The sequence below is a fragment of the Podarcis vaucheri genome (assembly GCF_965113315.1).
Source record: "Podarcis vaucheri genome assembly, chromosome: 4".
NCBI classification, from domain to species: Eukaryota; Metazoa; Chordata; class Lepidosauria; order Squamata; family Lacertidae; genus Podarcis; species Podarcis vaucheri.
Genome location: NC_138762.1, coordinates 40293642 through 40309951, shown reverse-complemented (window position 1 = coordinate 40309951; position 16310 = coordinate 40293642). Strand labels below are relative to the sequence as shown.

The window sequence follows — 16310 nt, the reverse complement described above, 5'->3', positions numbered from 1 at the left end:
CACTTGGACGTAATTTTTCAGGACTGCGGCATTTGTGAACTATCGTAACCACATTATTGGCCATACCATATTGTGTGATTTTTTTTAAACAAAAACAAACAAACAAACAGCTCTTTTCATGCAGGATATATTTAAACTTAAACCACTTTTGCGAGTGTGATTTATTATCTATATTTTTCTTGAACAGAAACAATGATTTTCATTTCCTACATTAAAAAGCATATGGCACTTACAAATTCAGATTATTAAAAGAGAATATCAAACACAGACTTGAACTTAAAAATTCAATCATTCATCTGAACACAATATTCAAGGATTAAAATGTGTTTTCTTTTAATGGAAAAGATCTTCAAGGAATATATAATTTTTATGAGAGAGATACAGTAATCCCTTCAATTACACAAACACTTCAGACTTTCTGGGGCGAATGCAGCCACCTTCAGACTATTGGAACTTTAACTGATCCACTGGGTCTAAAACACCTTTGCCATATCATCATAGGAAGCTGTCTTATAGAAAATTAAGACCATTTGACAACCTAGTCCAGTATTGTCTGTCATTTTGACTGACAGCATCTCCTTAGGGCCTCAGGTAGAAGCCTTTTTACATCACCTGCCCGAACCTTTTTAATTGGAGAGGACATGGATTGAAACTGGGGCTTTTGGCACTCAAAACATCTTTTCTACTACTGATCTACAATCTCCCGTATCAGTTGCTTAGAGATCACAGGGCACAGAAAATACTGTATTCACTGTATTTGGGCTAAGGGGGAATGTATTATATTTTTTACATTTCTTGTATATTTAGTTTGTAAGAAAGTTTCAAGTATGTGTATACTGTCCGCAGATCTCAGAGCAGTTCACAAAATAAAATACTTGTCTTGGGGCTAATTCACTCTTTCACTTGTCCCGTATTTTGATCAAACTATATACCGATGGATTCATCCAGGCCCAAGAGCTTTTATTGTTTCATGGCTGTGCCTTGGGAAAATCCAATCTTAAACACTGAATCAGAAGCTTGGTGAGTAAAATATCTCTTCAGCTTTTTCATGCATCTGGTAAGGTCCGATTCAGCGGGCAAAATCCGATTTTTGCAAGGGAAACGGCAGAATGGCGAGAAAAGCCCTTGGACCTGGGAGAATTAATATGTACACAATACAATCAAAATGCAGGTCAAATAAAAGTGTGAGTACAAATGCAAGTGGTAACTGATGACATAAGGCTGTGATGGCACCCTGGAGGGTTGGATTGGGAGCGTAGCAGTAAGACAAATGGGCAGTGGATCTAGCAGCAGCTGCGTTGTTTATCATGCAGAGTAAGTTTACATGGCTTCTATTCAGGCACTGAAACATAGCTGCTGGTCCTGGTGAAATGCAATAGAAATACTCCTACCCTTCTTCACCACCAGCACATATAAAATTCTGGTCAGACTGAAGGAGTCTGGTTGATGACTGGTCTCAAGTGTGCCCAAGAAAATTGCCCCAGCTTCTTGTTTCTGTCAACCGACCCTCGGAGGGTATTCAGTTACGCTGAAATCTGTCACAGTCTTTATGCGAAAGGGTTGAAATCTGTGAACTTTTCCAATGCGAATACAGGGCATTCCCTAACCCATCTGTGGGCTGATCATATATCCCCTATGTGAGGTCCCGGATATTCAGAACAAAGATTTCTCTGTAGCTATATACTACAAAATCTTGCATTTGGGGAAAATTTCTGCCTTTAGGGGATGCTAAAACTACCAGCACATAATTTTAAAGTTTTGGCTTTTTAGCTGCAGTTCTTAACTCTATCAATATTCTTTACCCACAAAATTCTTTCTTCAGTTTTAGCAGGCAGAATGTCGTAATGTTGCAAGAACTTAAATAATTTAAGTCATTGATACTGAAGAAACGCAGGACATGAACCTCTCTACATACAAATTTTCAGCTGATACTGCCCTTTTAGTGAAATGAGTGATGTTTGGAAGTTACTCAATTCATGTACAGTATTTTCAAAAGAACAAGCTAATGGTAATATTTTGAAATGCCCCAATAATATTTATGAAGTGTTTTAATGCTTTTTCATCACATGAAAGCTAAATCTCATTATACAGTGTGAATCTTTGGTTCTGCAGTAAACTAAGACAAAAACATCGCACACTGTAGTTTTAAAAATTTGTTATAAAACCTATAAGGAAATTAAAATTATACAGAATTTCTGTACATTAAATACAGACATCATACCTTTCCCTTTCATTTCTTAATAGTGAAATACTGATGAGTATATTAACACTTTTATGCTATGAAGTTTCTTTTTATTAGGAAATTTTGCAGGAAATTGCCATAGAATCTCTGTGCCAGGCTTATGGTGATCTGATTATCCATTTTGGAGCACTACAATCTTTTAAGCAGCTTTTCTTTTCTTCTGCTATGTCAGTGATTAACAAATCTAAGAATTAATGTTCCCGTACACAGCATGTGTTCCGTTTCTGACCTGTGGCTTCTTGTTTTTGTGTGTGACTTGTCCAACATGATAAAATATGGCTTCTCCCCACCTTCCCCAAATGTGAGGCTGTTTATTGCATTATGCCCTGCCAAAGAAACTTTGCCCCATTTTACTATAACATGAAGTGGGTATAGCCTTCTGCCCCTGTAACTATTACATCCATCCATATCCGCATAGCTTCTGGTGTGGGGGCCACCATGTAATATATTCTGTCATGTGTCTTAACGCTGAAAGTAAGCAACGGATTAGGACTCTGGAAGGAAAGAAAAAAGAATACATAAAGTCAATTGCATAATACAACCTGTGTGCTGCAAAGTAAGTTTACATGCATTAGAAGTTCATATCTTAACTTAGTAAGCTGAAATATGAACGAGCCCATGGCCATCCGCAGAGACCTTTCGTGCAAGCTAGGATACAGACCAGTAGGTTTTCCATTAGTCCAGGGAGTACAACTGCCATCATCCCTAACCACTGGCCATGCTGATGGAAGCCGGAATAAAAAAATATGGATACCCACAGCTTAGCCACTCATTTAATAGCCGCATTTACCTGGTCTGGTCAAACTGGGAAGCTATAGGTTATAGAAGATGTGCAAAGGGGCTGAAAAGACGTGTTTGTATATAAATTTACTAAGTTGGTGAGTGTTACCGATTCTGATTCTCTGCCTTCCACAGATGACAGTAGGACAGGAGTGCAGGATTTTTGAATTTTAACTGTTGTAGGCAAGGGAATTTCCCCAGGCACAGCTTTCCTCCCACCTGACAGTCTTCACCTGTCAAAATTTTCTCTTCTGGCCAACTATGAAAGTTCTGTGAATTCTGTTCTTTACATCTGTGCAATGATCTTTGCAGTGGGAACTAGACATATCTTCAAGTTTTCCGTGCCACGGCCTGCAAGTTTTCACTGCTCCTCCTTAAAAGCCACTTTAAAAACTGTAAAAACACTGTGAATTTTTGAAGGAGCACTGAAACAGTATACTGACAGTATACTTACTGAAATGACAACTCCGCTTGACTTGATTTATCACAGACATGATAATGAGTAGTAGTGGGATTTTTAGCATCAAAATCATGTGTCTCACTTTTTCTGTCAGTTGTATTACTGTGCATATGTGAAAAATTTAAAGTGGTGTTTTACATCAAAAAATCTTGGCGCCAAATAAGTGTTTTACTAAAACTAGGTTCTAACCCACTTTAGGAACTATGATACTTTCAAAGAGTAAATAAGTATATATTTATAGGAAAACTTTTTTTTACCTTATTAGCATTCTTTAGGTGATCATAATAGACTTCTTCAATGGCTTGAAAATAAATTACTCCTTTTAACTTGGTTTCATGTTTGTCTACAATAAGGAAAAGAAAAGTTGAAACTAACACCCCACCATAGGGATTGAAGGATCAACCTATACAACATGTTTTGCCACCAACAATAGAAGGTTTTTTAAAAAAGTTTATTTATTAACTATTCCAGGAAAACCTCTACTTCTTTCTTCATTTAGATTACCTTTACTACAGCACACTAATTCAGAGTGTATATACGTACATGAAAGGGAAATATAGGTACAGTACTTCTTATCTGAGTGCTTTGTAAAGGAGAACGAAGCATATGCTATTAGCATCAGCAGAGTATCAGCAAGAAGCGATTGTAGGTATTTGGCAGCACAAAAGCTTCTTTATTTACAGCAGATCAAAACAACAAACATGGCTGTGTGTGAGCAGCAGCTTCACACATGTCTTCTCTGTCCAAAAGCAGAGAACAAAGAGAGAAAGTACAAAAGCGGACAGAACGGAAATACAGTGTCTGAATTCTGTTCCCACACTCCTATCACTATGGAATGTAAACAGTGGATCGCAAGATCCAACATCAATGAGAGAATGAAATTACTAACAAGGATTGTAGTCTATATGTGGTGGAGACAGCAACCCAAATCATTACAGTTTTACCTCGGAAGTTGAACACCTTGCAACTTGAACGTTTTGACTCCCGAACACCGCAAACCCAGAAGTGAGTGTTCTGGTTTTTGAACGTTCTTTGGAACCCAAATGTCCAAGGCGGGTTCCGCGGGTTCCAGTTGGCTGCAGGAGCTTCCTGCAGCCAATCCTTGGTTTCCGAATGTTTTTGAAGTTGAACAAACTTCTGGAACGGATTCTGTTCGAATTCTGAGGTACAACTGTTTTACCAAGAGTTAAGTCCCACTGGTGAAAGTTCCAAACAAATAGGATGACTCAGTTTGCTAAGAAGAGATTTACCTGCATGTCTTTATTTGAGTCATGTGACTAGAAGCATCAGAGCATTAGGAAGCTCCGTGAGTTATTACAAGATAAAATGTAAACGGTTAAAATTAGGCAAGCAACAAGTAACTTAAATAAGTAGCAGCACTGATATAACTTAATAGACAAACCATAGGAAGGCTCCATACAACTTACCTGCATAATAAGAAAATGTTCTCTTGTTCCTATCAAACACAAACCATCGCTTCTTCCAGGTTTTAATTTTTCCTCCCATCTTAATAAGAAAACCTCGGCAGGTCTTCTCTGTGAGTGAGACATGGTAACAGGTCTCTATATTGTGTCCTGCTGTCTCTATGTGGCTGCGTAGATCAAAATCTTCCTTTCTGACAGGTAAATAACGAGTCAAAGGGCGAGACTAATGGGAACAGCAAAAAATAAAAATAAAAATCAATATTTTTCCTTTCTCCGCTTATATGTAAAATATATTCATGTGCATTCAACACCTGAAATAAAGTACCCAATCTGAAACTTACGCTTTTTATTGCACACTTACACACAGAGTGCTTAGTCACAACCTTAGAAACCAAATGTCGACAGCCCTCATGATAGATAATCTCAGTCTTAATTATCTGACAAAGGCATCAACTTCACACATTAAATTTTGAAGGCGTACATACCCCTCACATATTTTAAGTGCACATGTAAATATGTGAAGTTGAAATAGATAAATGTATGCTTTCTCAACCTTTAGGTGGAAGTGTAAAAGAATTATAAACCCTACCACTAAGTGCCATAGTACTGAAGAGAACTGGAAGGGAGGAGAGAGAGGCTGCTTTTTACAAAAGAGTAAGGAAACATCTGACCACAGATCTCTGTCACTTTGTCTAGTTTGGTCTTCAGTATTTACCCTGGGAGATAAAGGAATGACAGGTAGCACAGTGACCTCTGCTGGCTATGTACTACCAGCAGCCTAGTATTAAGTTGACTGCATCCGTCTCATTCTAGAAGACTTTGAAGGCTTAATATCAGGCATAGGCAAACTCGGACCTGCAGATGTTTTGGGACTAAAACTCCCTAGCTAACAGGGCCAGTGGTCTGGAATGATGGGAGTTGTAGTCCCAAAACATCTGGAGGGCCGAGTTTGCCTATGCTTGCTTAATATCATTTCAAAGTCTGTGTGCTTACACCCTCTTTCCTGCTCTTGAGGTGGCTGATCCAGGGGAGAGGGAAAGACACGACCAAAGTGGGTGGCCCTCACAGCAGTCACTCATAACCCAATTGCCTAAAAAAAGTTGGCACAACCCCTGCTTTATCAAAGCCCTTCACAAGTGAGAATCCATAGCGTCTTGCAATTGGGCTTCCCTCCCATCTCTTTAATATTTGTCTTCCCATCCAGTGCCCGCATTTTCTTACCTGCGACCTTTGCTTTTCACGTATCTTAACTTCTTTTTCAATTAGTTTTTGTCGTTGGCTAGTTTCTTCTTGCAGTCTTTTTTCAAGCTGTTCCCTGCGACGTTTTTCTTCTTCCAGCGCTCTTTTTTTAGCTTCCATTTCTCGTTCCTAAAAGCCGCCCCGTACAACATTGTATTATAAATGTGTTGTTGTAAAAAAACAAAAACAAAAAAACCCCAACCCTATTAAATACACATTAAGCTCAAACACATTCCCTACCAATACATTCATCAGTGTGCCAGTTCTACAGTATTGCACTGCCTGATGGCAAATCGTAACTAAACTCTTATTCTAATGACACAAACATGGCCTTTACACATATATATTATTACTACCCATCCACCTTGTGTCTGAGTCTAAGATATGCCCGTAAAAATGAGACTATGAAATAATGCCGGAACCAAACATAAATATAAATGATGAGGCCTTGGCAAAGAATGAAAAGTAAATATTTTTGCCTCAGTGTCAAGGTTTTTACTTTTTAATTATTTCAGTTAACGCCTGTGTCTAGAAGTTTGTAAATGACAACATGTGGCATATTTTCATTCACTCAACTATAATAAACAGAGGCTGATGAAAACATCTACTGCCCATAGTGGCTACATTCATTATGCTAAGGATAGAGTTTTTCTTTTGCTCATGTGCAAGGTCAACCTTATTGAAAAGTGGGTTCATGGTTCAGTCATAGAGCTTACATATTATGGTACTTAGTTAAAAACTCAGTGAAACCATTTCAGCCATGAAAGGCTTCTGTTTCAGGCCCTGCACAAAAATCAGTTTGAGCCCCGTTCCCAATGCTGAAAAGAGAGACATGAACCGACTGTATAAAGTGGCTCAGAAAACAACACATCTACAGTCAAAGGACAAAGCTGGTGTCTATTTAAGCTAAGCTGCAAGGTTAATCATTTTCAGAACTCCAAATATAGGCGGAAATCCTACAAAAGAACTGGAGGTACGTATGAACATATGTACTTCAGGGGATTTCATATAAAGATTCAATGTTTAGATGTGATGAGGTAACACATCTAAAGTTTGAACCTGTATTTCTTTGAATTTCCTTGAAGTAGGACCAGTAGGGTCCAATCATCTCTTTTTTGTCTAACCCCTTATTTTTTAATCCTAGTTCCAGTTCCTCTTAGAGCAAGCAAGGGTGCAATTGAGTCAGAGGCAGCTCAATACATTTTGATATCCCCTGGTTGCAATGTCCTATTTCATGCTGCAAGGACTTCTTGGGGTGCTTATCTTAGACAATGGCCTGCTTTATTACTGGCCCTAATACCTGTTTTGTTTGTTCCTCTAGGCCAGGTTTCCTCAACCTCGGCCCTCCAGATGTTTTGAGACTACAATTCCCATCATCCCTGACTACTGGTCCTGCTAGCTAGGGATCATGGGAGTTGCAAGCAAAAAACATCTGGAGGGCCGAGGTTGAGGAAGCCTGTTCTAGGATAACGCTGAATTTAGAGCACAGAAGTCCTTGCAGCATGAAATAGGACATTGCAACCAGGGGATATCTCTGTACAGTCATACCTCGGGTTACAGACGCTTCAGGTTGCATTTTTTGCGTTGCAGACCGCCGAAACCCGGAAGTACCAGAACGGGTTTGGTGCGTCTGCGCATGCGTAAAGCATGATTTAGCACTTCTGTGCATGTGCGACTACCGAAACTGTAACCTGTATGTGCGCAGATTCAATGCTGCAGGTTGTGGACACTGCGGGTTGCGACCATGTATCCCGCACGGATCACGTTCACAACCTGAGCGTCCTCTGTACTTTACTGCGTATTTCTTAGGCAGAACCACCAAATACTTTGTGGTGAGCAGATAAAATTGTAATTTTAAAAGGGACTGAAGCAGGAGCAAAGAAATAACTCAAAACGAATTCTGCGAAAACCGAACCCTTTCAAACCCCTGCTGGGGATACAAAGTCAATTTGTACTATAACCATGTTTGCTAATGTTAGATTACCCTGGATTCAAGTAATCGAGTCTTTTCAGCATGAGCTTGTTTCAAAAGTCTTTCCATTTCTTCTATTCTTGCAACATTTGAAGTACTGGCACTAGTAAAGGAGAGGAAAAAAGAGAGTCTGACTTTCAGAAAACAGTTTCGTATTAAGAGATGTAATTCCAGTCTTTTTGTTGATAAGTTTGGATACAAGATCTGGGTATGGTCTGGTTACCTTAACGTGCAGAGAACTAGACACAAACCCAGTGCAAACAATATATGTAAGCCTGTGAAATTACCTGTAGCAAAACTACAGGGAGAAGTGCAACTTCTGCTCTATCAATGAAACTATCTATGCATGTACATGCCTGAAAAATACTGTTCTGTATGACCCTCTGCAATCCACTAAGGGTGCCTTTAGAAATAATGTTAGGATGCTGGCTGGATAAGCCCTTAAACTGCATATTTTTTTAAAAAAACAATATTTTTAAAGTGTCAAATTTACTGGAAAAAATTATTTACCTGGAGATATTATCTGGGGAGCAGGCAGAAATGCTGGTCTCCATACTGTCAGAACTGTCTAAGCTTAGAGTATCAAAGGCATGGTCCTTGAAATTATGATCAGGATAATGGAAGGCGTTCAGATACACATTTGATTCAGAAGCAGTTCTGCTGTAGAACTGGGGAGATTTCTGGATTTGATCTTCACAAATATGTTGGTTGTTATAACCTAGAATGAGAAGCAGAAAATATGAGTTAATTTTCCTACTTTTTATATTTTTTAAAAAAACTTTTTTTAAAAGAGAAGCATTTTGAACACTGCTGTATTCTAACCGGGATTGAAGCACTGCAAATGTTTATTACTACTATCTTTCTTAGTAAAACAGCAGCGAATTGGATTATGTATTTGACATATTTCTGATCAGTATTCTTGTCTCTTTTTGTAAAATGAGATTTCAATTACAGGGTTGGTCTTCTGGACAACATCTAATGATATCTGCAACACTGTTTGCTAGATAAAGGTGTGCAAGCAGATGAATACTGTGTGTAAGTTACTGGCTGAAAAATGATTTATTGGTTGGCTGCATATGTATTTCTTATTGGTCCTTATTCTGATGGGATCTGATAATTTTAGCTTTTGTGTTTTTTGTTTGTTTTATTGTTGTAAGCAGCCTTGGACAGGTCTGGAAAGGTGAACTAGAAATATTTTATAAGAAATAAATAAATCACATTGGAATAGTTTGTAACACACATAATATGATATAAAGCCAATACCAGTATGGCATGTAACTTAAAGGCAAGCATTAATGTGCAAGAAGCTTTCATTGTTAGAACACTGGAGAAAATTATGAGGATATAATTTGCAACAATGGATAAAAATTACCTTTAATACTTGCACTTTTGGAATGATTAATTGCTCCTTAATTTTTTTTAAGAGAGAGAGAGAGAGAGAGAGAGAGAGAAGGAAAGAAGAAAAGAGAAATTACTATAATTTTGCCATTTGGGGAATTTGAGTTTAAAAAATCCAGATGAGAGCACTTAAAAGTACTCAAGCACTAACTGCTTTTATTCATGCAGCACCACAATACGTGCTGGGTCAGGGGTGGGCATTTTGGGGATGGGGGAAAACTTATTTTGGAGGTTTGTTCCGCCTCCAAAAGCATTTAGCTGTTTAGGAGTGCTGCAGACACTTAAGCACCAAAGATACTCTACTAAATCTGAAGTTATTAATCCAGAGGAAAACTACAACATTCAGTTTAGTTTAGCTTTAATCCAGGAAGACATGCAAGACTACATCTGATAGAAAAGCAAACTGGGTTAAAGGTTTTTAGAGGTAAACAGGAAAAAAAAGATTACTAGAAGTACACAGAAAAGAAACAAAAATAAATTTTAAAAAGCAATGCCAGTTATTTAAATATTATAATAACTTTTTTGAATGCAATCTATGTTGCAATCACAATTATTCATTTCAAAGGTTTTGTTTTTTAATAAGGAACACAGTCAAGTAAACATAAATCCTTCAAAATACCCCCTTTTTATTATTTTGGATCAGTGTTATACAGACCAGTCTACTTCTCCTATGTGCTGCAAACACAAATAATTTGTCACATCTTTCTGAAGTTGCCAACCCAGAAAACATGGAGATGTCCAACTTTATTGTCAATGTTTTGTTCCATTGCTGCTTCTTTATTATGCTAGATAATCTTTTTGCATCCTTCAGCACAGAAGGGCAGAAAAGACTCATGTGTTACAGGAAAGCTGGATGCTACACAATTTTGTGGATTAGCACGTTTTCTAAAACTGGTTGGCGTGGCTGTACTGCCAAGTGTGTGAACAGATATCTAGAATCTGTGTATTCTCTTATTTATTTTCATGCAAATCCTCTGTTGCTGACATATGAACCAGATTGACTCTCAAGAAACATCAGGTTTATTTGTCAGCAGCAGAGGAATTGCATGAAAATAAATATTTCAGACTAGACAATACAGAAGGAATCGGGTGGTTAACCTAACTGTGTTTTCAAGTTTCATTTGCAAATCCAAGCTGGCAGCAGCAGCAGTGGGCAAAGTTTACTTTCAAACATTCATTCTTTAAAGCCCTCTTCAGGTATTTCTCAACATGAGATTGTATCTTATAATGGGGATCGTGGAGCCATGCTGTCTCCATTGTCTCATTCCCTGCCATTCACATGTTAGGGGATTGACTGAAATGGGGAAGCTTGCTGAAAATGCAGTTAAGCTCTCTCTGTGATGTGGAACCCTGACTCCACAGGGTTCTAGATCATGCAAGTCTTCACACATGCAGCAGACTTCTCCATTGCAGACATTTCCCCATCACATAGATAGGCAGACAAAATGGTAGAAGCCAGGCTGCTTGCACATGAATGTAGCTTGAAGGGAGCTACAAAAATCACTGCAACCACCAGAAAAAAATTAAAGGAACTTTAGAATTTCCACGTTTGCCGGTTCTGAATGACTTGATGGTGTCCCTTTTTTCAGTGACAACCACAAAAGCAAACACATACAGCCACACAAAGAACATTCCTCATACCTTTTCTGCTTTTTCCTGATTTAAATAAGAAATTAAAAAATAAAAAAGTGTTATGCTATAGACATTTAAAAGCAGGATAAAATAATTAGGCTAAAAAGAGCTACAAGCACAGAATGCAGACTTGGCAAAGATAAGCTGGCTAATCTATGTCTTGGTGCACAATTTTATTTAGTACAGTTTATTCTGGGCTACAGTCCTATTTGAACTTAATTTCAAATAAATGGACATGTGCTTCAGTTGTAAGTCCCTAAGAAATAATTTAAAAGTTACCTAGCTCTCTTGCGAGACCACATCACAATCTAAAAGTCTGAATTATTTTTAATAATTTTAAGCATCGGTTTTTCGGTTGCAAACCTACAGGCATTTCCCAGGAATAAATTCCATGTTTAGGATTACACTTCTTGATTACTACTGCAGATGTGGAAAGCCCAACTCGCCTTGCCTTAGTCCATAGACAAAAAGGCAGCTGCAGAAATCAAGGCTTCTAAGGTTATGAGGCCCCATTTGCCTTTATGTAGTTCTCTTTAGGTCCCTTTAATGTGAATTAGCATAGTAGTAATGCTGCAATCATCGGAATGGGTGCAGAAGATTCACAACTAAGATAGGCCATTCCATTAATGGTTTAGTTCAGGGATGGGGAAACAGTGGCTCCAGTTGCTATTGGAATACAGCTGCCATCGCCCCTTACCCTGGTTGTCACCCCTGGTTGTGCCAGCTGAGGCTGATGGGATCTGGGTTAGTTCAAATATTAATCAGTCACCAACTTATAAAACTTTGCTTAGCCAATAGTTTCTGTAGTAAGTAATTAATGTCAAATGAAGACTCATTAAGACTCAACAAAAGTACTGCAGTAGTTATCTTAAGCATTAAGAGAGAAGAAGTTACTACAGTCGTACCTTGGTTTTCAAACAGCTTAGTTCTCAAATGTTTTGGCTCCCAAACGCTACAAGCAGAAGCTGTGCTTTAGTTTTCGAACGTTTTGGATTCCGTTCGACTTCCAATGTACGACTGTACAGGCATTTTGGGGCGTCTAATGGACCAGTTGTAATGAAGGAAAAGGTATTTAAGGTCCAAGCTGTCACTTTAAATTGCATTATATTATGCAATATAAATGCATTATATAATGTGCACATTGTAGTGCACAGGGACTGGATATGCACAAATCCTCCCACACAATAGACTGAACAAACACATCTTAGGTAAGAACATCAGGCTCTGGAAGGCTGGTATGCTCAAGGACCAGTCAGAATAACAGGCAGGATCAAGAACCATGAAGTTTCACGGGATTATCCATTTTCTAAACAGGGCGCCTGGCTTTTAATCAGTCTTAAGGTATAATTCTATACACAGGGCAATCCTAAGCATATTCCAAGTCCTACTGTATTCAAGGGGACTTCCTTCTGAGCAGACACAAATAAGGTTGCCCTGGGAAAGATATTGCCCACTTGTTGAGAGTATTATGCACACACTTATGCAAGAACAGAGTGGTTCCCATTTTGGTGTGTAATCAATAATTATATCAAGAAAACTTAATTAATCTAAGACTCCAAAAAGCATTGCAGCTGAATGAATGCATTTTCCACTTATCAAATTAAAAAGAAAAACTGATTAGTGTGAAATGGGATTTCCTTTTCAACGGCATTGTGTTGCAGTGTATGAGGATAATTTTTAAACAGCCTTACCTTTATGCATCCTCCTTGGTTCAGACTCTTTGGTCATAGTTCCCAAACAATGAGGGAGTACGCTGCCGCAGCTGTTGCTTTGTCCAAGTGGAGGATGACCCTGCATAAAATAATAGTGATTAGCATTCACAAATATCAGCAATCCATGCTGTCCAATGGTGGCTTTGCCTAAGCTGAAAACTGTTTCTGCTCATTTCAGTCAGCACACCCAGTCACACTGCTGTACAATCAAAAGAATCCAGGATGCTCAACTTAAGACAAAGAGATTAAGGGTAAGAAATAACAAAGAGGTAAAACAGGAATAAAGTAAAAGGAATCACAGACTACACAACGGGATGCAAAAATTAAAGCAAATTGAGAAATTAAATTCCTGCTTGTCTTTGATGAACGAAATACTTCTGTAACCTAGATATTATAATCTATAATCTATAATCACCTTAACACTCCTTCCAAGAGTAGAACTGCTGAAATGGGGAGACACGGAGGGAGCTGGCTTCTTGCGTGGCAAGGTATCACTCATGTATGGGCCTTCTTTATGCTGCTTCTTCCTCTCTTCCAGATTTCGGAAATGCTTAAAAATATGAAATTGCAGTGTGATCATATGGGAGCCTGCAGGCTGTAAATGTTGGCATTAAACAAGGTGCAGTTCTTAAATAAATAAATAAACAAACAAACCTAAATGCTGTTTGAAAACACAGCCCAAAACAGGACAAGGAAAAGCCAGTAGGGGAGAGTTTCTCTGTTTAAAAATTCTTAAGTGCATAGGAATTACAGCACACACACAAACCAAAAAGAGAAATGTTTTACAGTTCCACATATTTAAACTAACAGTGCCTTAAAAAAAAATTCCAAGGGTGATTTAATATAATTAAATTACAAGGGAGATTCCCTGGACAAGTTTCAATGAAACTTAAGGAGATTTTGAATCATTTGGGATAGTATTCAGGCATCCAAGAGAACATGCGAGGGCAGAAACGAAGGAGTAGGAAGGGGCCATGTGCACTAATCCTGCCCTAACATCAACCTTCATGAATTGAGAAGAAAACTCTGTAGGGGGATTCTAAGTGTGTTTGGCTGAGTGCTTAGACTGTGACAGGGAGCCCTGCACAACCAAGGCTCCCAGCTGTGTATAGGATTCTATGTTCAGATGAGGCCACTTAGAATAGTCCGTCAGATATTCCTGCTCATGATGGAACAGTAGAGTGTTGCAGACAGGACAAGCATGTACAGCCCCATGCTCATGGCCACCCCAAGTTTGCCACTGTGGGAACAGGATGCAGCCTCTTTTTATGTTCTTATGCAGAGTTTGTGCCCTCTTGTGTTCTGAATAGGACACTGGATACAAATCTTACTGATCGTGAATTTGCTGTCCCATTTTAGGATGGTTAAAAATCACCAAGTGTTACTGTGACATTTTCACTAAGGTAAAAAGATTAAGCACATTGGACATGAAACAATGTTACAGAAATGATACATAATGCCAACAAAAGAACAATGTTATTTTGTCTAATTGTGGCATTGTGATTTGATTCATAGTAGTTGTTTTTTTAAAAAAATACACAGCTTTATACAGGCCAACAGGCTTCCTTAAAACAAATGTGATTTAATCCCACAAAGTGAGGTCTGCCTGCAGCCTTATACACCTTTAGCTGCCAGGTGAAAACACTCCTCTTCAACCAGACCTTTGGCTGGCTGACATCCTATATCCTTTTAAATATGTTTGGGGAAAAGTGAGGGGGGATGTAGGGATTGTTTCGTTGTTACTGTTTTTATTATGTATTTTGTGTTTCTATATTGTATTTTTATGCCGTGTACTGCCCAGAAATCTATGGATCAAGGGCAGTATACAAATTTCATAAATAAGAAACTTGGATGTTACATGTTTCCATCTCCTATATTATGTGTTTCATCCAAACAATGCTCCACTCATGAAGGAAGGTTCCACTTGTAGAAAGGCTCTCTGCGTCCACAGATTTCTTCCATGATCAGAGTGCTAGGTTTGGATCCAACTAATTGTCCTGCAGTTTCAGTTTAGTATGATCTCAAACTGGCTACTACTACTTTTTAGAAGCTTAAGCCATACACAGCAACTCCTGTTCTATTAAAATAAATGTTTTAAACTTGATCTATCACTGGCATTCCTACTGTTGTAAACTATTGATTGCAAATGCCTCTCTCAGTTGAGATTTCTGAAGCAACAGCTGTAGTATTTCTACATGCCATAAATACAAGACCAAGTTGTTGAATAAAACATTTCACTGTTAATATATTTTACTGTGCGGCTCTCATTAACAGAAAATATCAGGTGGCAAACATCAGGAAGATGTGGATAACTTTTAAAAACCTTATACACATAATTCAAATAACTACTGATGTCCACAGAAGCAAGAACAGATTGTAAGTGGGTCTCTCCCCCCTTAGGCACTGAACTCTGCTAGTTTGACCTAGAAACTGCGAGATGAACACTGTGATACAGCTCAGGGCACTATGCATGTGTAAAAAAAGGCTGCTGGGGGCGCTGTGCATGCAAAGTCCTTTAGAAAATGTTAGAATTCCACCCATCAACTGTAATGGAAAGGGAATGTGGTACTGAATTCAGCCTCCCACACACACCCTCCTCACTCCCTTCCAACACCTGATTGGTTGGCAGGATTTTATGGCTGCCTGTTTTGCATGCACTCTCTCAGACTGAAGCAGAAAATTCCGTGCAAAAATAATTACATGGTTATCAAGGCAGTCAGCCTTCAGGCAGGTTACCTGTGACTGCCTTCGGTGTTTCTTAGCTGGAAGAGGTGGTGGTGTGTCAGGCAAAGGAAAAGGCTCTACATTTGCAGCCCTGACCTCAGACCAGTGGGCTGGTGAAAGTTGTGCAAGAGGGCGAGGAGAAAGGGAGTGAGGAAACACAAATCCAGAACAGAGAGGCGATCTTAGCTTTATAGGAAAGAGAGAAATTACGTTCAGAGGCTTCTAAACAGGATGACACACAAGCTGACAGCAATACACACACAGAGAGAAGCATTTTATGGTAGTACAAAGCAGCCTGTTCCAACCCTGTGTCCCCAGATGTTGTTGGACTACAACTCTCAACATCCTTGACCACTAGCCATGCTGCCTGGGTATGATGTTGGATGTAGCTCAACAACATCTGGGGAATCTGGGCTGGCTTCAACAACATCTGGACTTGCTTCATCAGCCTACGTGATGGGAAGCATGAGGTGTAACCCACAGGTGATAACAGGCAGGTGCAGAGAAAGCAGGCAAGCAGCATTTTCTGTCGAAGGAGTTTACTTAAGGGCTTGCGGCATTCTACTGGGTGAAAGCAAATCTGGGGCTATCCAAACCAAAGCAATAAAATGTATGAATGCTGATGGTGAAATGAAAAACACATGTTTTTACAGATTTAACTGCTTTTGTGGCTAAAGTGTTTAGATTAAAATTAGATATACCAGACTCAATTCCTGCAGCTAATGTA

At 38.8% G+C, this 16310-nt stretch overlaps 1 protein-coding gene across 9 annotated transcripts in view; it reads right to left on the bottom strand.

The window, feature by feature from the left end:
- Positions 1 to 2270: 2270 nt before the first annotated feature.
- Positions 2271 to 16310, bottom strand: part of PHLDB2 (pleckstrin homology like domain family B member 2) — a 77347-nt gene continuing 63307 nt past the window's right edge. For 4 of the 9 annotated variants that reach the window (XM_082219698.1, XM_082219701.1, XM_082219697.1 and 1 more), the window contains 10 exons: positions 15596 to 15769; positions 13275 to 13409; positions 12839 to 12938; positions 9490 to 9525; positions 8628 to 8835; positions 8130 to 8220; positions 6128 to 6274; positions 4910 to 5129; positions 3740 to 3825; positions 2271 to 2736 (listed from right to left, as the gene is read on the bottom strand). In XM_082219698.1, coding sequence (XP_082075824.1) covers positions 2596 to 2736; positions 3740 to 3825; positions 4910 to 5129; positions 6128 to 6274; positions 8130 to 8220; positions 8628 to 8835; positions 9490 to 9525; positions 12839 to 12938; positions 13275 to 13409; positions 15596 to 15769 — 1338 coding nt within the window. In that variant the 3' untranslated portion in view covers positions 2271 to 2595. The remainder of the gene's footprint in view (positions 2737 to 3739; positions 3826 to 4909; positions 5130 to 6127; positions 6275 to 8129; positions 8221 to 8627; positions 8836 to 9489; positions 9526 to 12838; positions 12939 to 13274; positions 13410 to 15595; positions 15770 to 16310) is intronic. The other 5 variants (XM_082219702.1, XM_082219704.1, XM_082219703.1 and 2 more) reach the window with 3 other exon arrangements.